This window comes from Pan troglodytes, chromosome 8, assembly GCF_028858775.2.
Source record: "Pan troglodytes isolate AG18354 chromosome 8, NHGRI_mPanTro3-v2.0_pri, whole genome shotgun sequence".
Taxonomy (NCBI): domain Eukaryota; kingdom Metazoa; phylum Chordata; class Mammalia; order Primates; family Hominidae; genus Pan; species Pan troglodytes.
This window is the reverse complement of record NC_072406.2, coordinates 104,841,504-104,868,101: the sequence shown is the minus strand read 5'-3', so window position 1 is coordinate 104,868,101 and position 26,598 is coordinate 104,841,504. Positions and strand designations below refer to the sequence as shown.

Below are 26,598 nucleotides of genomic sequence, written 5' to 3'. Positions count from 1 at the left end.
CTCCAAGCAAACTGGGCAAATCTTCTCAGGAAAGACTGAGGGCTAGAACAAAAGAAAAAAAATCCAACAAAGAATGATATCTGATGGAAGCCCAGACTTAAGACTGAGATCACCACTTTTTCATCTATAGTGAACTTACAGGTCCATAATCCTCACCCATGTACAAAGCTTCTAATCCATCTTAATTGCCAGCCAAAAATCACTAGACATTTGAAGAAAATAAATACAAATGACAGCTATCACAACAGGGAAAAAAAAGATCCCAAAGGAAAGAAAAACATAAAAGAAAACTTTAATAACATTAATAATGTTTCTGAGATAAGGAATAGATCTATAAAATAAAAGGATGCTATATTTTTCAAAAGGAGAGACAGGGATGGCAGAAAAGAGTTTTTAGAAACTAAAAATTTGACAGCAGAAATGAAATTCAACAAAAATATCAGAAGATGAAGTCAAAGTCAAAAGAAGTCATAAAAAGTAAAATAGAGAATGCTTTTCTCAAGCGCAAAGCTCACAGGTCTTCCAAACCTACTTTAATGGGTCTCTGATTTCTTGAGTATTAGTAAGTTTCAGAAATGAATGCCTGTATTTGCTCATCTAATTCTTTGATAACAACCAACAATTTTCTATTTCACATTATGCTTAAATGACAAAGATTCTTCCGTGAATACAAATTCCCTTAACATATTAGCTAGAGATATTGTTGACTAAAGGAAAAGCTAGAAAAGAGCTGTAAGAGAAGAGTTAATTCTAATAGTCTTTTGATTAAATATATTAGCTTTTTATTAAAAATGGATCTTCTACAGCCAGGCGCGGTGGCTCACGCCTGTAATCCTAGCACTTTGGGAGGCCGAGGCGGGAAGATCACGAAGTCAGCAATCAAGACCATCCTGGCTAACATGGTGAAACCCCGTCTCTACTAAAAATACAAAAACAAAATTAGCAGGGCGTGGTGGCAGGCACCTGTAGTCCCAGCTACTCAGGAGGCTGAGGCGAGAGAATGGCGTGAACCCAGGAGGCGGAGCTTGCAGTGAGCCAAGGTGGCGCCACTGCACTCCAGCCTGGGTGACAGAGTGAGACTCTGTCTCAAAAATAAAAATAAAAATAAAATAAAATAAATAGAAATAGATCTTTTATGTAAAACGGGATTATTTGAAATGCTTTTTTATAGTGAATGCCAAGGGGTAATACAACATTGTTACTGTATGGATGAGATGATTTTGATATGGTTTTAAAATGTTTATTAAGCTTGGCTTAAATAAAGCATTATCCTGTTTTAAATGTTGGCTGTAGTTTTTGTGATTCTTCTCTGACTGACACTGTACTAATTCCAAAAGCTTTTTCAGACAAAACTATCTCAGATTATGCCTCATGTGTATTAGAGAACAAACACCTAGGTTTTTTACAAGGGTTTTTAGTTTTAGGTTTTACATTTAAGTTTTTAATCCATCTTGAGTTGATTTCTGTATATGGGCGTTAAGGAAGGGGTCCAGTTTCAATCTTCTGCATATGGATAGGCAGTTATCCCAGCACCATTTATTGAACAGGCAGTTTTATCCCCATTGCATGTTCTGTCGAAGATCAGATGGCTGTAGGTGTGTGGCTTTATTTCTGGGCTCTCTATTCGGTTCCATTGGTCTGTGTCTGTTTTTGTACCAGTACCATGATGTTTTGGTTACTGTAGCCCTGTAGTATAGTTTGAAGTCAGGTAATGCGATGCCTCCAGCTTTGTTCTTTTTGCTTAGGATTGCTTTGGCTATTTGGGCTCTTTTCCAGTTCCACGTGAATTTTACAATAGTTTCTTCTGTGAAGAATGTCATTGGTAGTTTGAGAGGAACAGCATTTAATCTGTAAATAGCTTTGGGTGGTATGGCCATTTTAACAATATTGATTCTTCTTATCCATGAGCATGGAAAGTTTTTCCATTTGTTAGTGTCAACTCTGATTTCTTTCAGCAGTGTTTTATAATTCTTACCGTAGAGATCCTTCACCTCTCTGGTTAGTTGTATTGCTAGGTATTTTACTGTTTTTGTGGCTATTGTGAATGGAATTGCATTCTTGTTTGGCACTCAGCTTGGACATTATTGGTATATAGGAATGCTACTGATTTTAGTACAATGATTGTGTATCCAGAAACTCTGCTTAAATTGTTGATCAGATCTAGGAGCTTATGGACAGAGACTATGGGGTTTTCTAAGTATAAAATCATATACACCCAGCTGGGCACGGTAGCTAACACCTGTAATCCCAGCAGTTTGGGAGGCAGAGGTGGGCAGATCACTTGAGGTCAGGAATTCAAGACCAGCCTGGCCAACATGGTGAAATCCCATCTCTACTAAAAATACAAAAATTAGCTGGGCACCTGTAATCCCAGCTACTTCAGAGGCTGAGGCAGGAGAATCGCTTGAACCCAGGAGGTGGAGGTTGAAGTGAGCTGAGATCGTGCCACACTGCACTCCAGTCTGGGCAACAGTGAAACTGTGTCTCAAAAAAAAAAAAAAAAGTGGGCAAATGATGTGGACATTTTTCAAAAGAAGATATATATGTGGCTAAGAAGCATATGAAAATATGTTTAACACCATTAATTGTTAGAGAAATGCAAATCAAAACCACAATGAGAAACCATCTCACCAGTCAGAATGGCTATTATTAAAAAGTCAAAAAATAACACATGGTGGTAAAGTTGTGGAGAAAAGGGAACGCTTATATGCTACTAATGAAAATTAGTTCAGCCATTATGGAAAGTAGTTTGGCGACTTCTCAAAGAACTTAAAACAGAAATACCGGCAGGGCATGGTGGCTCACACCTGTAATCCAGCACTTTGGGAGGCCGAGGTGGGCAGATCACTTGAGGTCAAGAGTTCGAGACCAGCCTGGCCAACATGGTGAAACCCCATCTCTACTAAAAATACAAAAATTAGCCAGGTGCGGTGGTGGGTGCCTATAATCCCAGATACTTGGGAGGTGGAGGTAGGAGACTTGCTTGAACCTGGGGGGCAGAGTTTGCAGTGAGCCGAGATTGTGCCACTGCAGTCCACCCTGGACAACAGAGCAAGACTCCATCTCAAAAAAAAAAAAAAACAAAAAAAACACACACACACACAGAGAAATACTATTTGAGCCAGCAATCCCATTACTGGGTATATACCCAAAGGAATATAAATTGTTCTACCATAAAGACACATGCACACATATGTTCATCATAGCACTATTCACAGCAGCAAAGACGTGGAATCAACCTAGCTATCCATCCATAGCAGACTGGATAAAGAAAATGTGGTACATATACACCATGGAATACTACACAGGCATAATAAAGAGCAAGATGGCTGGGTGCAGTGGCACATGCCTGTAATCCCAGTACGCCAGGAGACCAAGGTGAGTTGATCACTTGAGGCCAGGAATTCAAGACCAGCCTGGCCAACATGGTGCATGGTGAAACCCCATCTCTACTTAAAAAAAAAAAAAAATTTGCTGGGCATGGTGGCAGGTGCTTGTAATCCCAGCTACTCAGGCAGCTGGGGTAGGAGAATCACTTGAACCTGGGAGGCAGAGGTTGCAGTGAGCCGAGATCACACCACTATACTCCAGCCTGGGTGACAGAGCAAGACTGTCTCGAAAAAAAAAAAAAAAAAAGAATGAGATCATGTTCTTTGCAGCAACATGGATGGAGCTGGATGCCATTGTCCTAAACAAACTAACATAGGAACAGAAAACCAAACACCGAACGTTCTCACTTATAAGTAGGAGCTAAACCCTGAGCAGACATGGACATGAGGAAGGGAACAATAGTCACCTGGGCCTCTTTGAGGGTGGAGGGTAAGAGGAGAGTAAGGATTGAAAAGCTATCCATCGGGTTCTATGGTTATTATCTGGGTGACAAAATAATATATACACCAACTCCTGTTACATGCAATATATCTATAGAACAAATCTGCACGTGTACTCCTGAAACTAAAATAAAAGTTAAAAAAAAAGAGAGCAAACACCATATTTTCAATCATGGGACTAAACAAATGAAAACCAAAGTTACTTCTTAAGTTCAAAAATAAAATCAGAAAGATGAAAGCCTCCAATAATCAATATCATTTCTAAAGACTACAGGCCAGGATTGAGTGCCTCACCAATTATTTTTTACTTCTAAAGCATCAAAAAAAGAACACCTCCATTAGTGATGGTAAACTGTTCACTAACCCACAATCTTACATTGTTCTGATTCTAGGGCATCTTACACATTCATGGAATACATTATGACAGTTGGAAATAACACAGAAAAAACTAAGTTTATTAAATGATTTATATACTATTAGAGTGTTAACATCTACAAAAAAGTTCAGTAAAAGATTATACTAAAATGCTTCTGGTTATTATTAGGTCTAGTATCTTTTATCACTATTAACTTTTAAAAAATGCTCTGTGAAAGTCTTGCTTCCTAATATCTTCAAGGATAAACACAATCAGGAATCTTCAAGTTATAGTCCTTAGCATCCCACTTGCCTTCTTCCCCTTGTTTTCTCTGTTATTATTGTTCTTTTATACAATGGGCCTCAATAAAAGCTTTCCTTTGAACAAATTACTCCAGGGCTTTAAAAAGTGAACAGATTAGTGGTTGCCAGGGGTTAGGAATCATGGAAAAGATGAGGTGAGTGTGACTATAGTGAATTAGCAAGAGAGATCCTTGTGATGATAGGATAGTTCTGTATCTTGATTGCAGCAGTGGTTACACAAATCTATACAAGTGACAAAATGGCACAGAACTACTATATACACATCTTGATATGGTCTGGTTCTCTGTCCCCACTGAAATCTCATGTTGAATTATAATCCCCACATGTTGGAGGAGGGACCTGATGGGAGATAACCGAGTGATAAAGGTGGACTTCCCCCTTGCTGTTCTCATGATAGTGAATGAGTTCTCACAAGATCTGGTTGTTTTAAAGTGTGCAGTGCTTTCCTCTTCACTTTCTCTCTCCTGCCGCCATGTGAATATGTACTTGCTTCTCCTTAGCTCTTCTACCAGGATTGTAAGTTTCCTGAAGCCTCCCCAGCCATGCCTCCTGTACAGCCTATGGAACTGTGAGCCAATTAAACCTCTTTTCTTTATAAATTACCCAGTCTCAGGTGGTTCTCTATAGTAGTATAAGAACAAACTAATACACATATTGTATCAAGGTCAACTTCCCAGCTTTGATATTGTACTATAATTATTATTTATTTATTTTATTATTTTTTTTTCCTTTTTCTTTTTTGAGATGAAGTCTCGCTCTTGTTCCCCAGGCTGGAGTGCAATGCTGCTATCTCAGCTCACTGCAACCTCTGCCTCCCAGGTTCAAGTGATTCTCCTGCCTCAGCCTCCCGAGTAGCTGGGATTACAAGCACCTGCCACCATGCCTGGCTAATTTTAGTATTTTTAGTAGAGACGGGGTTTCACCATGTTGGCCAGGCTGGTCTCGAACTCCTGACCTCAGGTGATCTGCCTGCCTCAGCCTCCCAAAGTGCTGGGATTACAGGCGTGAGCCACGGCGCCCAGCCTATTTTTTATTTATCTATTATTTTATTTATTTATTTTTGAGACAGAGTTTCACTCTTGTTGCCCAGGCTGGAGTGCAATGGCGCGATCTTGGCTCACCACAACCTCTGCCTCCCAGCTTCAAGCAATTCTCCTGCCTCAGCCTCTGGAGTAGCTATGATTACGGGCATGTACCACCACACCGGGTAATTTTGTGTTTTTAGTAGTGATTGGGTTTCTCCATGTTGGTCAGACTAATCTCAAATTCCCAACCTCAGGTGATCTGCCTGCCTTGGCCTCCCAAAGTGCTGGGATTCACAGGTGTGAGCCACCACATCCAGCCTTGTACTATAATTATTTAAGAGATAACCACTGAGGAAGACTGGGTGAAGAATACATGAAACCTCTCTTGTACTCTTCTTGAAACTTCATATGAATTAATGATTTAAAAATTAAAAGTTAGTAAAAGATTTTTAAAAAGTGTTTGATAGCTACTTGTTAATGTCAAAACAAAATAGAAGCCTAGGCAGCATGGTGAAACCCTGTCTCTACAAAAAAATGCAAAAATTAGCAGGGTGTGGTGGCTCATGCCTATAATCCCAGCTACTTGGGAGGCTGAGGCAGGAGGATCGCTTGAGCCCAGGAGACTGAGGACGTAGTGAGCCAAGATTGTGCCACTGTGCTCCAGTCTGGGTGACAGTGCGAAACCCTGTCTCAAAAGAAAACACACACACACACACACACACACACACACACACACACACACACAATGAAGTATTTATCGGCACTGGATATAAAGATTTTACTTACTGCTACATAAGTTTTACTTCAAATAGCCTGTTATCAGAAATGCTTATTCTTGGAAATTAACTCCATAGCCAAGGGCTTACCTAAAATTTTCTTCAGAAATATACACTCCATTTTTCTCACGGGCTGCAGCAAGATCTCGTTTTAAACGCTCTATCTCCTCCGTATACTCCTACACAAGAGGAATGTTGTAGGTGTCAGTTTAGTACTTTTTTCATTCAGTTTGGGAAGGACATGCAACAAATAAAATGTAAAGTTAGCCTTTTTATGTCTTTTAAAACTTAAAGAAGTATGATAAAAAGTTATAACCATACTTTTTAATCAATATTAATTTGTTTAGAAATAAAGTCTTTCAAAGCTCCTTTTTAAATACACTCATTCTAGAAATATGGACTTCCCAAGAAAAACCACAACCTCCAGTACCCAGGTTGGTAGGAGTAATTCACACTAAAATGAACCAGGATTCCTTATAAAAGCATCTGATTCCAAGACTGAGGCAGAAAATATTCAAGATGAACATGGAACATCTTGTCAAATAAGACAAGGAAATAAGCTAAGCAAAGCCTACTAGGTTAATCAAAAGGACTCAATAAGCCACTTGAAGATGTAACCCCTTAATATAGTTTGGCTCTGTGTCCCCACCTAAATCTCATCTTGTAGCTCCCATAATTCCCACGCGTTGCGGGAGGGACCCGGTGGGAGATGATTGAATCATAGGGGCGGATCTTTTCCATGCTGTTCTCATGACAGGGAATGGGTCTCACGAGATCTGATGGTTTTACAAACAGGAGTTTCTCCACACAAGCTCTCTGTCTTTGCCTGCTGCCACCCACGTAAGATGTGACTTGCTCGTCCTTGCCTTCTGCCATGATTATGAGGCCTCCCCAGACATGTGGAACTATAAGTCCAATAAACCTCTTTCTTTTGTAAATTGCCCAGTCTCGGGTATGTCTTTATCAGCAGCATGAAAACAGACTAACATACCCCTGGCCAAAGATGAGCCAATCTGAGCATCGGTGAGGAGAACAACTACAATGGGTTAACACAAATAGCTTAAATCTAGGAGTTTATAATGACACTAAGAAACCTAGGAAACCAACTCATTATTCTCAAAATTGGCAAATAAAGGAAATTAATCAAGCATGTGTCCTGCCTTTCCTATAAGAACTATACCTCTGGCCGGACGCGGTGGCTCACGCCTGTAATCCCAGCACTTTGGGAGGCCGAGGCGGGCGGATCACAAGGTCAGGAGATCAAGACTATCCTGGCTAACATGGTGAAACCCTGTCTCTACTAAAAATACAAAAAATTAGCCGGGCGTGGTGACAGGCGCCTGTAGTCCCAGCTACTCAGGAGGCTAAGGCAGGAGAATGGTGTGAACCCAGGAGGTGGAGCTTGCAGTGAGCCGAGATGGCACCACTGCACTCTAGCCTGGGCAACAGAGCGAGACTCCGTCTCAAAAAAAAAAAAAAAAAAAAAAAAAAAAGACAAAGAACCAGACATTACATACTTCTAAATGGAAGAAGACACTACTGCTTATGAATTAGTTTTGCCAAAAATAAATAAGACAAAACTTGAATTTAATCAAGCCTCAAGATTCAGCTACCAATTTACAGAAAATACAAAGAACAGAGGAACACGTCAAAAGATACTATGGTAAAACTCTACAGGACAAATATACAGATATTTCCACAAATAAATTATAATGGGAAATAAATATATATATACATGTATATGTTATATATAAATATGCAATATATGTATATGCTATATATACATAAATATATAAACATCAAATAAGCACATTAAAAAGACGCTCAACATCATTAGCCTTTAGAAAAATTTAAGTTAAAAACCACAATGAGATATCTATCACCTACCACACCTATCAGAATGACTAAAATAAAAAAGTTACACCACCAAATGCTGGTGAGGATGTGAAGAAATTAGATCACTCATACACTGTAAAATGATACAGCCAATTTGAAAAACAGGCAGTTCCCTAAAATAATAAACATTCAATTATTATACAACCCAGCAATTGCACTCTTGGACAATTATCCCAGAGAAATAAAAATTTATGTTTACATAAATACCTATAAATGAATGTCAATAGCAGTTTTGTTTGTAATAGCAAAAAAACTGAAATTAGCTCATATGTTATTCAATAAGTGAATGGTTACAAAAACTGTATGTATGGTACATACTCACCATGGACTACTACTTAGTACTAAAAAAGAAAGATCTGCTGGGTGCAGTGGCTCAAGCCTGTAATCCCAGCACTTTGGGAGGCCAAGGTGGGTGGATCACAAGGTCAAGAGTTTGAGACCCAGCCTGGCGAACATGGTGAAACCCCGTCTCTACTAAAAATACAAAAAATTATCTGGACATGGTGGCAAACACCTGTAATCCCAGCTACTTGGGAGAGTGAGGCAGGAGAATCGCTTGAACCCGGGAGGCGGAGGTTGCCGTGAGCTGAGATCGCACCACTGCACTCCAGCCTGGGCAACGGAGTGAGACTCCATCTCAAAATAAATAAATAAATAAATAAGGCAATCTCAAACGTTTACATAATGTATGATTCCAATCAATAACAGTCTTGAAATGATAGAGGACAGGTTACTGGGTACCAGGAAAGGAAGGATATGGTGGGAAGAAAAGTGGTTACAAAAGAGCAATATGAAGGGTCCTCGTGGTGATGGAACTGTTCAGTATCTTGATTGTGGTGGTAAATACATGAACCTATACATGTGACAAAACTGTCTAGAATTAAATACACATACACATGTAAGGAAAATTGGGAATGATTAGTGGACTGTTATTAATATCAATATCCCCGTGGTAATATTCTATAGTTCAACAAAATGTACAAAGGATTTCTCTGTATTATTACTTTTTTTTTTTTTTTTTGAGACAGAGCCTCACTCTGTCTCCCAGGCTGTAGTACAGTGGCTCGATCTCAGCTCACTGCAACCTGTCTCCCGAGTTCAAGCAATTCTCCTGTCTCAGCCTCCTGAGTAACTGGGATTACAGGCACGCGCCACTACGCCCAGCTAATTTTTGTATTTTTAGTAGAGATGAGGGTTTCACTATGTTGGCCAGGCTGGTCTCGAACTCCTGATCTAAAGCAATCCACCTACCTCGGCCTCCCAAAGTGCTGGGATTACAGGCATGAGCCACCGTGCCTGGCCTGTTTTCTCTGTATTATTTCTTATAACTGCATGTGAATCTATAATCATCTCAATACTAAAAACTTTCTTAAAAAAAAAAAAACATCAAGGAAAGGAAAAAGTAAAGCCAGACTGGGAGGAAATATTTGCAAATCATATCTCATTAAGGGCTTGTATCTAGACTACATAAACTCCTTACAACTTAATAAGACAAACCAATTAAAATTGGGCAAAGCATTTGAATAGACATTTCACCAAAAAAGACAAACAAATAGACAATAAGCACAAGAAAAGATGTTCAACATCATTAGTCATTAGGGAAATGCTAATTAAAACCATATTGGGGCCAGGCGTATTGGCTCATGCCTGTGATCCCAGCATTTTGGGAGGCTGAGGCGGGCGGATTACGAGGTCAGGAGTTCAAGACCAGCCTGGCCAACATGGTGAAACCCCATCTCTACTAAAAGTACAAAAATTAGCTAGACGTGGTGGTGCACACCTGTAGTCCCAGCTACTCGGGAGACTGAGGTCGAAGAATCACTTGAACCTGGGAGGCGGAGGTTGCACTGAGTCAAGATCGTGCCACTGCACTCCAGCCTGGGTGAAAGAGTGAGACTTCATCTCAAAAAAAAAAACAAAAACAAAAACAAAAAAACCGTACTGAAGTACCATTTTATACTCCTTAGAATGGTTAAAATTAAAAAGACCAACCATAACAAGTGTTAAAGAGGAGGTGGAGAAATTGCAGACCTCATAAACTGCTGTAGGAAATACAAAGTGGTACAGCTACTTGGAAAAGTTTCTTAGAGCATAAACTTACTATACAACCCAGAAATTAAACCCCTAGATATCTACCCAAGAGAAATGAAAACACATCAACACAAAGACATGTACAGAAATGTTCACAATGGCATTACTGGAAATGATCCAAATGTCATATTATCAGCATATAATTGAATACTATTCAGCAATAAAAAGAAATAAACTACTGATACATGTTATAAGTGGAACCCCAAATGGTTATGCTAGGCAAAAGAAACTAGATGCAAAAGACCAAATATTACATGATTCCATTTATAGGAAACGTCCAGAAAAGGCAAATCTATAGACAGAAAGCAGGTCAGTGGCCACATGATTGTAAAGGAGCAAAGGGAAACTGGATAGTGATAACAAATTTTCTAAAACTAGATCGTGGTTATACTCCACAACTCTGTAAATGCACTATAAATCATTGAATTGTATGCTTACATTAGGTGGATGTTATGGCATGTAAATTATACTTCAAAAATGCAAATAAATAAATTTTGTAAATGTAAATAAATGAAAATTTTGCTAAGAGTACCAACTCAGTTGATAAAGTTGGTAAAGTCAACATACTAGCATTAGAAAAAAATATGTTAACATGTAAGACATTTAGTTTAAATCACTATATAAAAAGCCTTCCATGGGCAATTTAACAAATCTTGTTTAACTATTATCTCCCACTTCAGTTTCTTATTTTCACATTTGTCAAACAAGATTACATTACTCTACAAAAATTCACAGTTACCTTAATAAGAGCTTTTTTGGTGAGTTTCTGATTCACTTCAGGCTTATTCAATATGTTCTTTGCTCTATGAGCATATTCCAATGTACTCAGAGTTTCCTGTCATGGAAAGGAAAGGTCAATTACTGAAGATATTGTGAGAATAATGTAGTTGTTATCTAAAATATGTTACATAATAACTTACAAGTAATATTTTATAGTTATATCTAATTTTAAAATCTAGTCATTAAGACCACTATGCCCAACCTTTAAAAAGGAAGTTGTTCAATCCTTTTTTCCCTTCTCTTCAATTTTCAGAGTCTCGACCCTTAGGATAATTTCCTTTAGACTATTCTTAAACTCAATGATGGCTCACATTTGTAATTCCAGCACTTTGGAAGCCAAGGCATGAGGGTCACTTGAGCCCAGGAGTTCGAGACCAGCCTTGGCAACATAGGGAGATCCTGTTTCTACAATAAATAAATAAATATTAGCTGGGCATAGTAGTATGTGCCTATAGTCCCACCTACTTGGGAGTCTAAGGTGGGAGGATCACTTAAGGCCAGGAGGTTGAGGTTATAGTGAATGTGCCACTGCACTCCAGCCTGGGCAACAGAGAGGGACCTTGTCTCAAAAAAAAAACAAAAAAACAAAACAAAACAAAAAAACCACAAAGCTCAATCAATCTACCAACTGATGAATAAACAAAATGTCCTATATCAGCCGGGCACAGTGGCTCACACCTGTAATCCCAGCACTTTGGAAGGCCGGGGCGGGTGAATCATGAGGTCAAGAGTTCGAGACCAGCCTGGCCAACATGGTGAAACCCTGTCTCTACCACAGATACAAAAATTAGCAAGGCATGGTGGCGGGCGCCTGTAATCCCAGCTACTCAGGAGGCTGAGGCAGGAGAATCACTTGAACCCGGGTGGCGAAGACTGCAGTGAGTCAAAACCACACCATTGCACTCCAGCCTAGGCAACAGAGCGAGACTCCATCTCAAAAAAAACAAAAACAAAAAAATCCCATATCCATACTATAGAATAATATTCACCTGTAAAAAGGAATAAAGTATTGCTGGTACAACACAGATGAACCTTGAAAACATTATGCTAAGTGAAAGAAGCCAGTCACAAAAAACTACCTATTACGTAATTCCATTTATATGAAATACCCAGAATAGGCAAATATAGAGATGCAAAAAGCAGTAGAGATGGGAGTGGGGCAAATGGAAAAGTAATTTCAATGGGTACAGGCTTTCTTTCTGAGGTTATGAAAATGTTCAAAACTTAGATTTTGGTGATGGTTGGACAACTCTGTAAATATACTAGAATTATTAAATTAATATACTTTAAATCAGTGAATTTTATGGTATGTGAATTAAATCTCAACAAAGATTTTTTTTTAATGAAGGGGCAGTTGGATACCTTAAAAAAGCTTTTTTGTTTTTTTGAGACAGAGTCTCACTCTGTCACCCAGGCTTGAGTGCAATGGCGCAATCTCAGCTCACTACAACCTCCACCTCCTGGGTTCAAGCAACTGTCCCGCCTCAGCCTCCTGAGTAGTTGGGATTACAGGCGCGCACCACCATGCCCAGCTAATTTTTTGTATTTTTTAGTAGAGATGGGGTTTCACCATGTTGCTCAGGCTGGTCTTGAACTCCTGAGCTCAGATGATCCACTCACCTCAGCCTCCCAAAGTGCTGGGATTACAGGCGTAAGCCACCGTGCCTGTCCTAAAAAAGCTTTCTAAAATCCATTTAGGTCAAGTGAGGTGGCTCATGCCTATAATCGCAGCATTTTGGGAGGCTGAGGTAGGAGGATCCCTTGAGCCCAGGAGTTCAAGACCAGCCTGGGCAACATAGTGAGACCTCCGTCTCTATTTAAAACAAAACAAAACAAAACTTAGCCAGGCCTGGTGGCTCACACTTGTAGTACTAGCTACTCAGGAGGCTGTGGTTGGGGGAATCACTTGAGTCCAGGAATTTAAGTTGCAGTGAGCCATGATCATGCTACTGTACTGTGGCCTTGGCAACAGTATGAGACTCTACCTCTAAAAGTAAAAAAATTAATAAATAAATAAAATTTCCACTTAAGGCAGATGATAGCAATAAAATAAGCGTACATTTTACCATCTTTGTTACTTTTCTTGGTTTTCCTCTCTGTTCTCACACATCCAACACCATCTTCAGTGTTCTCTAAGCAGCTTCTACCACACTAGCGAGCATTCACTTGACCTGCTTCTAAGTCCTCAATTAAATCTCCATACACCACCCACTGCTAATGACCACAGCAATTTTCTTTGAAGACTGTGTGGAAAAAGCCATTAAGAAACTGGCTTTTTAAGGTTAAAAACTCTGCCAGGAAGGAAAAAGATAACTTCTTCAGGAGTGTCCTCCTGTATATATTCATATGCAGTGTCCAGATTCTTTTACATTATAGCACAGAATGAACGAAGCTAGGCTGAGTAGTGGCACACGCGTGTAATCCCAGAACTTTGGGAGACAAAGGCGGGCGGCTCACCTGAGGTCAGGGGTTTGAGACCAGCCTGGCCAACAAGGTGAAACCACGTCTCTACTAAAAATACAAAAATTAGGTGGGCGTGGTGGCAGGTGCCTGTAATCCCAGCTACTTGGGAGGCTGAGGCAGGAGAATCGCTTGAACCTGGGAGGTGGAGGTTGCAGTGAGCCGAGACCGCGTCATCGCACTCCAGTCTGGGGGACAAGAGTGGGATTTGTCTCAAAAAAAAAAAAATGAAGCTACTAAATGAACTTTTTTTCCCTACTATATATGTGTGTGTGTGTGTGTGTGTGTGTGTGTGTGTATATATACACACATATATACATACTTTTCTTTTTTTATACACATACTTTTTTTTTTTTTGAGATGGGGTCTCCCTCTGCCACCCAGGCTGGAGTGTAGTTGCATGATCTCAGCTTAATGCAACTTCTGCCTCCCAGGCTTAAGTGATCCTCCCACCTCAGCCCCTCAAGTAGCTGGGACCACAGTTGTACACCACCAAACCCAGCTAATTTTTTGTATTTTTGGTAGAGACAGGGTTTCGGCATGTTGCCCAGGCACTCCTAAGCTCAAGTGATCCGCCCACCTTGGACTTCCAAAGTGCTGGGTTTACAGGTGTGAGTCACTGTGTCCATCCTAGTAAATGAACTTTTAAAATATATAATAGCCAAATAAGAATTACAGCTACTACACTTGCAGCTTCCTTTCAAAGGGCTTACCTCAAGATTGAGAGATGCAGGAGAAATTGTTGCAATTATAGATGTTCTTGTACGCCCTCCAAGAGAATCCTGGAGGATTCTAGTTAGTTTAGATTCTCGATAAGGAACATGAGGTGTTCTTTCTACAAGGGCAGTAATGACCCTTCCCAAAGTCAACAGGGATTGATTTATATTTCCAGCTTCCCGAGCTCTCTTATCAACAGCTCCAGAACGGCCAATGTTTTCACTTCCTGCAAGATCAACCTTTAATTTTAAAAATAAAAATAAAAAGTGAGTCTATTGGATTTGGATTCAAAGACTTTCATTCTCACAGGATACATAATGTATTAAATCACCAGCAAAATAATTTTTTCTGTAATTAACAAATTTCTTCTCCCACTACAAAGCTAATCACCCAGTGACCACAAAAATTTTGTCTCAAGGACAAAATTTCAAGCTGCTCTATAAGGTGTTTAAGAGTGAAACAGTAGTATTAAGGTGGATGCTTACCAAGTTCAACTTTCCGATTTTAACAAGCTCTTCTCCATCAATCGTAGTTTCTTTCATATGTATTGTAACAGAGAAAACTGAGTGGGAACGACTAGAAAACAATATCAAGTTGCCCAGTCATTATAATGTAAAATAGCATTTGCTGCTTCTGAAATACTGAAAACAGGAAAGAAGATCTAAATCCACATGAGTAGAGAAGATAACATCAGACAGGAGATAACAAGAATATTTTGGAAGATAGGAGATAGATAGAACAGTGATTAGGATTTTGTTTTCTCATATCTACTGCCTGCAAAAGAGGCATCAATAAGAAGCTATCTGAAAAAAAACTCTAAAAGACTTAGAATCCTGAGGCACCTCTGAATGCTGGATGTGGGTGGGGTCGAAACAGTTGCCTGGTATGTCAAGAAGAGATGGCTTGTAATCATCTTCTATTCATAAGAACCATTTGAAATATGTCATTACCATAAATTCAAATGGTACCAGGTAAGGCATTAGTTTACTCTTCCACCTTCCCATCCATGTCAGCTGTTGTGTACATGCACAAGTACACTTCTCTGCTTTGAGACTGTCATCAGAAATAGATGACTCCTATCCCCTAACAGCAGAAATAGTAAACAGCATGATTACTAAAACACTACAAGATAATCACTGCTAGATTATAAAATGTTCAAAAGTCTACCTTATGCTAAATACTGATATTCAGGCCAGGGGTGGTAGCTCATGCCTGTAATCCCAACACTTTGGGAGGCCAAGGTAGGAGGGTCACTTTAACCCAGGAGTTCGAAACCAGCCTGGGCAACATAGTGCGACCATCATCTCTACAAAAAAATTTAAAAATTAGCTGGGCGTGGTGGCATGCTCCTACAGTTCCAGCTACCCTGGAGGCTCAGGTGGGAGGATCACTTTAGCCCAGGAGGTCAAGGCTGCAGTAAGCCATGATTGAGTTACTGCACTCCAGCCTGGGTGACAAAGTGAGACGCTGTCTCAAAAAAAAAACACAAAAAAACAAACAAGCAAACAAAAAAACAAAAAACAAAACAAATACTGTGCTTTTATCTTAGGGGGAAAAAAAATTATACAGATGACCAAAGACATTCTTTCTGTATCCAGTGGCATTTGGTGAACATTATTATGTTTGTTAATATCACTGACAATTGACAGAGAATCTGGTAAGTTTCAATTTTCTTCTTTGTACTTTCATGTTACTTAAAAAAAAAATTAAGTATCTTTTTTAATTATTTATTTATTTGAGACTTATTGCCCAGGCTAGAGTGCAATGGCGTGATCTCAGCTCACTGCAACTTCTGCCTCCTGGGTTCAAGCAGTTCTCCTGCCTCAGCCTACCGAGTATCTGGGATTACAGGCACACGCCACCACACCAAGCTAATTTTTGTATTTTTAGTAGAGACGGGGTTTCACCACGTTGGCCAGGCTGGTCTTGAACTCCGGACCTCAAGTGATCCACCCACCTTGGCCTCCGAAAGTGCTGGGATTACAAGCGTCAGCCATCGCGCCCAGCCAAGTATCATTTTTATAAAATTATCTAAATTATTTAAAATTACAGAAAAGGAGGAAGACCTAAGGAAAAACATAAATGTAAACTATAGATCTGAATTATAATATTCATCTCCACCGGGCATGGTGCCTCATGCCTGTAATCACTTTGGGAAGCCGAGGTGGACGGATCACGAGGTCAGGAGATCGAGACCAACCTGGCTAACACAGTGAAACCCCGTCTCTACTAAAAATACAAAAAATTAGCCAGGCGTGGTGGCGGGCACCTGTAGTCCCAGCTACTCAGGAGGCTGAGGCAGGAGAATGGCGTGAACCCGGGAGGCAGAGCTTGCAGTGAGCCGAGATCGCATCACTTCACTCCAGCCTGGGGGACAGAGAGAGGCTGTCTCAAAAATAATAATAATAATAATACTATTCATCTCATGTTTTTCTACCATTATCTACCCATTCCTAATCCAGATTAGGCAATTAATACAAATAAGCATTGAAGTTAGCTCTAATTCGGGAAAACTGAATTAGCTTCTCCTCTTTGTCACATACCTTCATAAAAAGTGACCTTTATACAAGTCTACATACAAGAAAAAAGGAAAAATAGAAATTTTATACTTCAGTGAAATGTACCTAAAGAAATTTTACCTAGTCTTTAGTTCAGTTCTCAAAATTCTACATGAAATTAAGTTATAATCAACCACAGAATAAAATTTCCATTTTATTGGAAAGCCATTAAGTGAAAATTTAATTAAAATTTTGAAATCATCCAAAATTCCATGATCTTAATCACTTTTATGTTATATTTTTCTTCTTTCTTTAAATGCAAACTTTTTTAGAGTTGCAACTGTAATTGTTATGGCATTTTATAGAAATTTTCAACTACAAGCCAGAAAAGAAATAAGACTTCTAATCCTAACAATAATTTTGTAGCTCAGAGAAACTGATAAGCAGATAAATTCACTTATTTACAAAAAGTCACATACTGAATTAACCGCGAAACTGAGACTACATGCAAATATCTAATTGCAATCCATTGCTTTTTCTATTACATTCTGAGGTTTAAAGACCACACACACACACAAAAAAAAACACTTCTGTTTTAGTAAACTATATCTGTAGAATTTGGAATTTGTCCTGTAGGGGTCTTTACAAGAAAAAAGGAGTTTCTAACTTACGTAAATTTATGACAGGGATTTTATATCTCAATGAATAGAGTGGTAAGAGAGGAAAATAAACAATTTTTTAAAAAGGAATTTTATATTTCGGTAAAAGATATTTAGAGCGAAAAAAATCATCCCTTTCACCCCATGAAAGCCAGTGTTAGTGACCATCTGTCTCCCACATTAAAATAAAGCCATTTTAAAAGACCTAACTTCTAATCCTTATTCAATGCAAGGGTTTTCAAACTATATTCTAATATCAGTAGGGGGCTCCACAAAAGTGCCTCAGGGACCCCTTCATAAGGCTAAGGAGGTAAGCCTCAGTGCGTCCCATTCCAAAATCAACTATAGCAGCCACATTTTATCCTAGGCTTCCATATATCATGTTACTAGAATAAAAGGATTCTTCTACTTTAAAAAAGTTTAGGCCGGGCGCGGTGGCTCACACGTGTAATCTCAGCACTTTGGGAGGCCAAGGCAGGTGGTTCACCTGAGGTCAGGAGTTCGAGACCAGCCTGGCCAACATGGTGAAACCACATCTCTACCAAAAATACAAAAATTAGCTGGGCGTAGTGGCAGACACCTGTAATCCCAGCTACTCAAGAGACTGAGGCAGGAGAATTGCTTCAACCCGGTGGGCAGAGGTTGCAGTGAGTCAAGATCATGCCACTGCACTCCAGCCTGGGTAACAAGAGCGAAAATTGGTCTCAAAAAAGAAAAAAAAAAGTTTAATACTTCAGCTATGGTTCAACTTATCTTTGTTCTCCTTTCAACATTCTTCCAATATTGGTTCCTTCCATATAAATCTCAAGCCAATTACCAACGACCCCTCCTTATAACACAAACTCTAGGTACGTGACCCACATACCCTGACCCACCCCAATTTGACTTTCTCCAAGTTCCTAATTCTTCTTAAAAGAAAATGGGGCTAGGGAAGAGACTATGGCTTTCTTACCTAGAGTATGCATTCATCAGAGTAGCTGCAGTTGTCCTTTTTGCTGCCCCCTTTTCTAAAATTTGATAGACTTCATCCTTGTTGTGTACTGTAATTTCTTCTAAACCTTTAATTATCACTCCTCTCTGACCAAAATACCAAAAGAACATCCATTAGATTGGTTAAAACACACACACACACACACACTCTCTCTCTCTCTCTGACTTCTCAAAGCCTCACACATTAAAATTCAGAGACATTTCATTCTCAAAGACTGAATTACCTTGTTACGGGGATCATCAAACATCTGTAGTCTCTCAGAAACATCAGATGATGGATTAAGAAGATCAAAAAGCTCTTCATTATAGATCTCCAACAGAGACACTTTGACTGAAAATTCAGTACCATTATCAGTAAGTTTCTCAAAAATTTGATGAAGGGTACGTGGAATTATACCAGCCAAAGGATCCTGAAATTATAATAAGGACTAATATAAAGGAAGAATGCCATTTACTGTGGCAGTTAAAATACATGGGCCTCCTTTATAATATATTTAAACATAAGTATGGCAAAGCAAGTTAAAACAAACAAAAAAAGAAACAACTAACCTAATGTTAGAGAAGTCATTTACAACAGTCTGTTCAACAGTAGTCTTCACACCCTCCATAAACCTGTCACACTTCTTAGCCATCTTCATCCCTGAGCATTACATAGAAACCAATGGAACCTATCTACTTAAAAAGCCAAGTTTGGCCGGGCACGGTGGCTCACGCCTATAATCCCAGCACTTTGGGAAGTCAAGGCAGGTGGATCACAAGGTCAGGAGATCAAGACCATCCCGGCCAACATGGTGAAACCCCATCTCTACTAAAAATACAAAAATTAGCTGGACTTGGTGGTATGTACCTGTAGTCCCAGCTACTCAGGAGGCTGAGGCAGGAGAATCACTTGAACCCGGGAGGTGGAGGTTGCAGTGAGCCAAGATCGAGCCACTGTACTCCAGCCTGGGCGACAGAGCGAGACTCCATCTCAAAAAAAAAAAACGCCAAGTTCAATAATTCTGCCCAGCGAAACTATGCTTTAAGCCTATTCCATATCTCCTATGGTAACAATTTCATAACTTTATTATCTATATATGTAAAGTAAGTTAATGACTCAATTATGTAACCACTAGAAGAAAGGTTCTACCCAACTGTCAATAATTTGGAAAATTAGCTGGGCAAGGTAGTATGTGCCTCTAATCCCAGCTACTCAGGAGGCTGAAGTTGGAGGACTCCTGAAGCCCAAGAGTTCAAGACTGGCCTGGGGAACACAGTGGGACCCCATCACTTTAAAATTTAAAAAAAAAAAAAAAATTAAAAAAAATTCTTTTTTTTTTAATTAACTAGTTTTTTGGTTTTTTGTTTTTTGGTTTTTTTTGAGACAGAGTCTCGTTCTCGGGTAGCTGGGATTACAGGTATGCGCCACCACACCCAGCTAATTTTTGTATTTTTAGTAGAGACCGGGTTTCACCATGTTGGCCAGGCTGGTCTCGAACTGCTGACCTCAGGTGATCTGCCCACCTCAGCCTCCCAAAGTGCTAGGATTACAGGCATGAGCCACCGTGCCCGGCCAATTAACTAGTTATTAAACTCATTTAAATTTAAACACATTACTAAATTTAAAACTAAACTTTTTAAAAAAAGTTTTAACACTTCAGCTCTAGTTCAACTTGTCTTTGTTCTTCTTTCAACTTTCTTCCAGTATTGGTTCTCTCTCTTAGTTATTAAACTCACTTAAATTCATGGAAATCTTTGTAAAACATAGTATATGCTTTCTGCAATATTAAACAATACATTCATCTTAATTTCTTGAACACTTAGGATCATCATGAATAAAGTACTATACTTCCCCTGGCCATGCTAACTTTCTGAGACCCATTCCTTCAATACAAAGCCCTCCCTGCCTTCAAGCTTCACTCATATTCCAACTTTTCTACAATATTCTGCTCCAACCATTCTGTCATAAATAGACCCCTCTTTTATCATGTAACTGTGCCATATATATTGGTCCTTCCTCTTCCATTGAGGCTGTTTCTTAAACAGGAGTCATACCATGCACTTTAATTTTACTGTAGTAGTGGTTTATCCTAAGTTCATTTTGACATAGGTACTCTGATCTCTATTTCAAGACAGAGGCCCTCAAACAAGTTTTATACAGTTAAATTTCAGCCACATTAGAGATAAAAGTATGTTATAAACAATAAATACCTCTTCCCAGGTATACTCTTCATTAGGTGACCTTTCACCTTCCATTGTAAAAGTTTTTCCAGTGCCAGTTTGGCCATACCTGTAAAGATTAACAAGTGTTAAATCAAAAAGAAACATGCACCCATATGACTCTTAGTGATAGACTAAAAAAACAAAAAACAAGCCAGGCACAGTGGCTCAAGCCTATAATCCCAACACTTTGGGAGGCCGAGGTGGGCGGATCACCTGAGGTTCGGAGTTCGAGACCAGCCTGGCCAACACAGTGAAACCACGTCTCTACTAAAAATACAAAAATTAGCGGGCATGGTGGCAGGCAGCTGTAATCCCAGCTACTTGGGAGGCTGAAACAGGAGAATTGCTTGAACCCAGGAGGCAGAGGCTGCAGTGAGCCGAGATCGCGCCATTGCACTCCAGCCTGGGCAACAAGAGTGAAACTCCGTCTCAAAAAACAAACAAACAACAACAAAAAACACAAGCATTTAAGCTTTTTCATAAATCAGAAAAAACACCCTTTTACTTACGCAAAGATAGTGCAATTATAGCCCATAATAACTTCATCCAGAATTGGACAAACAACACTTCGGTAAACATCAATCTGTTTAGTAGATGCTCCAAACACCTAACGAAGAAAAGAATTAAAAAAAAAAAAATCAACCTCAAAATTACTCATTTTAATAATTTTGTTTTTCGTATGTTAACTAATTCATAATTCAGCCCACTAGAAGCCATCTGACAATTCAGAGACAACTGAAATTTCTAAGTATACACCATTTTCCAGGTAAAATATGTATATTAAAATTATTTTACATTAGTGGATAATAAAGAAATTGCACCATATGTTACCATATCAAAAGTATATGTTTTCCTTGAGCTCTTGTCAGCCAATCCTCCAGTTCGTACACTAACTTCTTTTCGTACAGGATCACATTCTACTATTGAATGGGCGCTAGCTTTCCGCTCTGCCAAATTAAATGGTCTATAAAAAGAAATACACAAAGTCATTCAAGAGCTCTTAGTTCTCAGGTTATCAATGACATTTTCACTAACTACATTTGTCAAGAAAAATGCGAAATTTTGACCACATTGTTGGTGATGGAGATTAAATCAGGACTAAGTGATACTGCTAAAGCAGACAGTAAAATTATAAGTGTCTCAAGTTTCACACGTATAATTTTTTAAATGTTCAAAGATATGTTAAGACATTACAATTCTGGCAGCTTCTTAGAGCAGATACTAATAGATTTGTTTTGTTTTGACGGTAGAGATGGGGTCTTGCTGTGTTGCACAGGCTGGTCTCAAACTTCTGGGCTCAAGTGATTATCCCACCTCAGCTTCCCAAGGTGCTAGTATTACAGAAGTGAGACACTGTGCCCAGCCACTAACAGGTTTTAACTTGTAAAAATGCCAAACTTATTTTTCAGAATTCCATTTCTCCTATTCTTAAAATCTGATCAAGGCTGGGCGCAGTGGCTCACGCCTGTAATCCCAGCACTTTGGGAGGCCGAGGCAGGCGGATCACCTGAGGTCGGGAGTTCGAGACCAGCCTGACCAACATGGAGAAACTCTGTCTCTATTAAAAATACAAAAGTAGCTGGGCATGGTGGTGCATGCCTGTAATCCCAGCTACTCGGGAGGCTGAGGCAGGAGAATTGCTTGAACCTGGGAGGCGGAGGTTGTGGTGAGCCGAGATCGCGGCATTGCACTCCAGCCTGGGCAACAAGAGCGAAACTCCGTCTCAAAAAAAAAAAAAAAAAAAATCCGATCAAATTAGGTTATGATGTAGTAGAAAAAAACATGTCAAATTTGTGTTCAAAATACTAATCTGCCAGTAGATACCTGGCACAAAATAAAAAGTACATAAAAATAATGACTAATAAGTTGAGTACTTACTATGTGCCAGGTACTTATTGTTTCAAGTGCTTTACATTGTGCTCACTCAGTTTGTCCACACAACACTGTGAGGTTGGTAATATTATTAGCCCCATTTTTAAATGAGTGAATAGACACAGAAGGTCTACACTGCCGACTGGATCAAGAGTCCTCATTCTACGGAAATGCCTGAGTAGGTATTTAGTTGAAATGATTATTTCCTCAGGAAGTCCTTTCCATCCTATGTGCCTCCCCCACCTGCTCCAACCAAGACCACATTAAATGTCTGCTATATATTCCTACAGCACCCTTTATACACCTTTTCTAAACATCACCTCTCTTATCTTTTTTTTTAATGTGTTACCCACTAAACCTCAGATCACTACAGAAAGAAATACTGTCTAGTTTACTGTTTCCCCAGCAACAACTACCATGCTTAGCACACAGTAGGTTCTTAAATATCTGTTAAACTACATTGCCTAATAAATGTCATCCTAAGAGGAATTATGGGAAAACTAATATCACAGTCCACAGAGTAGCATCAATAAGACAATTATATACTCAATACATGTCTGGGCCAAAGGGAGAGACATAATCTTGACCTGAGTTCATTTTTCCCATTGAGTATCATATATTTTGGAGAAAGTGCCAAACAGGAAATTATTTCCCCCTTATCACTAGATAAACCAAGTTGCTACTTATTTAAGAAGGATACCTCAACTTCCCCTGGCACAGCCCACTCTAAGTATACTTCCAAGTGATCAGAAGACCAAATCTGTGATCCTAGGAAACTTAACTCCCAGGTAGTATCTGGTAATGCTTTCATTTGCCAACTATACTAAAACTTACACAATGCATATAACCGACATGAATGTACAGTATTATTAAAACTTCAACAAAACTAAGGTAGAACCAACTTATACTGAGGTAGGCCAAGAGCATCAAGTGGAGTGAATTGCTCTCATGTGGCTAAAGCTTTTCCAATTAGTCTATTATTTTTGGCATCCCCTAAACTAGTATCTTGCCTGGACGTATAAAATTAAGTTACCAAATGAATACCATTCACATTGTCAGGACTAAGTGATAGGAAATTCATACAGATCACACATTCCTCAAAGTTATCAAAATTCTCAGAGAAGCTTTAGGGACTATGTGTACTCTAAGAAAGAGTACTGCCAAGTCACTAGTTTCCTACCCAGACTTCTCTAACTTATTAGAAATTGCAAAGTTTCGGCTGCTCACACTAACAAATCCATCAATTTGTTGGCTTCACCATAGTTATATAAAAATTCAAACAATCAAAATGGTGAGGGAAGGGAGATTCAGGATTAAAAAAACCTAAGTCCTATCCTGTGGAGAAGTGCTAAATTAACTCATTCCACAAATATTCATCAAGTACTTACTATGTGATAGGTAATTTTCTAGACACTGGAGATACAGCAATGAACAATACAAAGTTAAAGGAAAGAAAAAAACACCAAAATCCTGTGCTCAGGGAGCTTTTAACTTAGTTGAAGGAAGAGATGACTATAAAATGAATAAATATATTAGATGCTGATAAATTAGAAATGAAAATAAAGCAGGCCAGGCACAGTGGCTCACGCCTGTAATCTCAGCACTTTGGGAAGCTGAGGTGGGTGAATCACTTGAGGTCAGGAGTTTGAGATCAGCCTGGCCAACATGGTAAAAACCCATCACTATTAAAAATACAAAAATTAGGCCAGGCACAGTGGCTCACACCTGTAATCCTAGCACTTTGGGAGGCCAAGGTGGGCAGATCACTTGAGGTCAGAAGTTCAAAACTATCCCTGGCCAATATGGTGAAACCTCATCTCTACTAAAAATACAAAAATTAGCCAGAAATCACTTGAACCTGGGAGATGGAGGCTGCAGTGAGCCGAGACTGTGCCACTACACTCCAGCCTGGGTGAAAGAGTGAGACTCCATCTCAAAAAAAAAAAAAATTAGCCAGGCATGGTGGCAGCCACCTACAGTCCCAGCTACTTGGGAGGCTGAAGTGGAGGTTGTGGTGAGCCAAGAATGCGCCACTGCACTCCAGGCCTGGGCAACAGAGCGAGACTCTGTCTCAAAAAAAAAAAAAAAAAAAAGAAAAGAAAAGAAAAAGAAAAGAAAGCAGTTTAAGGGGGATAGGAAGTGTTGAGGGTGGAAGATAGTTGGTTGCTATTTTAGGGTAGTTAGGGAATGCTTCTATGCAGGTGATATTTAAGCAGAACCTAAAAAGCAAGGGAGCCAGGCCCTGTAGATATTTTGGTGGAAAAAATTTTCAGGCAGAGAGAACAGAAATTGCAAAGACTGTGAAGTAAAAGCAGGTAGATGTATTTTTTAAATGTGTGTGTGAAATTAGCCAGGCGTGGTGGCAGGCGCCTGTAATCCCAGCTACTCTGGAGGCTGAGACAGGAGAATCGCTTGAACCAGGAGGCAGAGGTTGCAGTGAGCCGAGATTGCGCCATTGCACCCCAGCCTGGGCAACAAGAGCGAAACTCAGTCTCAAAACAAACAAAAAACCACACACACACACACACACACACACACACACACACACACGTGTGTGTGTGTGTTTAAGTAACCAGGGTTCAAAGACATCACAAGGAAAATTAGAAAATTTTAGAGATTAATGAAAATGAAAATACAACATACCAAAACTTACGGGACACAGCAAAAGCAGTGCTAAGGGGGAAATTTATAGCTATGAATGCTTACATTAAAAAGCAAGAAAGATCTCATATCAACACCCTAACTTTACAACTTAAGGAACTGGAAACAAAAGAACTAGTTATTTGTGTCTTCTCTCTTATTGTTGAAAGAGTATTTTCAACAATTGTATGCCAACAAATCGGATAACCCAGCTGAACAAATTCCTAGAAACACAATACTTACAAAGACTAAATCACAAAGAAATGGAAATTCTGAATGGAGCTATAACCAGTAAAGAGATGGACTCACTAACCAAAAATCTCCTGACAAAGAAAAGCCCTAGATCTGATAGTTTCATAGGTGAATTCTATAAAACATTTCAAGAAGATCTAATACCAGTTCTTCTCAATCTTTTCCCAGAAAAAATCTGGCAAAGGACAGAACACTTCCCAACTCATTTTGTGAGGCAAGCATTACCCTGATACCAAAGCCAGACAAAGGCAACTACAAGAAAACTACAGATCACTATCCCTTATGAACACTGATAAAAAAAATCCTCAACAAAATACCAACACATTGAACTGAGCAGCACAAGGATTATACACCATGACCAAGTGGCATTTATTCCTGGAATACAGGGATGGTCCAACGTGTAAAAATTGATCAATGTAATATACCACATTAACAGAATGAAGGAAACCACAGAATCATGTCAATCGATGCAGGAAAAGCATGTGACAAAATTCAAAACCCATTAGTCATAAAAATGCTCAACAAACTAGGAACAGAGTGAAACTACCTCAACAAAATAAAAGCAACATATGAAAAACCCACAGCAAACATAATTGATGGTCAAAGACTGAAGAATGTTCCTCTAAAAACAAGAACAGGGCCAGCACAGTGGTTCATGCCTGTAATCACAGCACTATGGGAGGGTAAGAGTAGAGGATCACCCGAAGCCAGGAGTTCAGGATCAGCATGGGAAACATAGCGAGACCCCATCTCTAAAAAAAAAAAAAATTATTTTTTTAATTAGCTGGGTGTAGTAGTGTGTCTATAGTCCCAGCTACTCAGGAAACTGAGGCAGGAGGATCTCAAACAAACTAACAAATAAAAGAACAGGAGCAAGACAAGGATGCCCAATGCCCACTTTTGCCACTTCCATTCCACATAATACTGTAAGTTCTAGCTAGAGTAATTAGGCAAGAAAGAAAAATAAGGGCCGGGCATGGTGGCTGACGCCTGTAATCCCAGCACTTTGGAAGGCTGAGGCAGGCGGATCGCGAGGTCAGGAGATCGAGACCAGCCTGGCTAAAACGGCGAAACCCCGTCTCTACTAAAAATATGAAAAAAAAAAAAAAAATTAGCCGTTTATGGTGGCACATGCCTGTAGTACAAGCTACTCGGAAGGCTGAGGCAGGAGAATCGTTTGAACCCAGGAGGCGTAGGTTGCAGTGAGCAGAGATTGCACCACTGCATTCCAG

At 39.4% G+C, this 26,598-nt stretch overlaps 1 protein-coding gene across 1 annotated transcript in view; it reads right to left on the bottom strand.

Annotated features, from left to right (window-relative positions):
- The window catches only part of KIF11 (kinesin family member 11), a 62,378-nt gene that overhangs the window by 27,215 nt on the left and 8,565 nt on the right, over nt 1-26,598 (bottom strand). The window contains exons 2-10 of the mRNA XM_507923.8: nt 21,434-21,566; nt 21,112-21,209; nt 20,591-20,669; nt 18,625-18,810; nt 18,363-18,487; nt 14,739-14,829; nt 14,250-14,492; nt 11,036-11,131; nt 6,400-6,488 (exon numbers count right to left, since the gene is read on the bottom strand). Of these exons, the coding sequence (XP_507923.5) occupies nt 6,400-6,488; nt 11,036-11,131; nt 14,250-14,492; nt 14,739-14,829; nt 18,363-18,487; nt 18,625-18,810; nt 20,591-20,669; nt 21,112-21,209; nt 21,434-21,566 (1,140 nt within the window). The remainder of the gene's footprint in view (nt 1-6,399; nt 6,489-11,035; nt 11,132-14,249; nt 14,493-14,738; nt 14,830-18,362; nt 18,488-18,624; nt 18,811-20,590; nt 20,670-21,111; nt 21,210-21,433; nt 21,567-26,598) is intronic.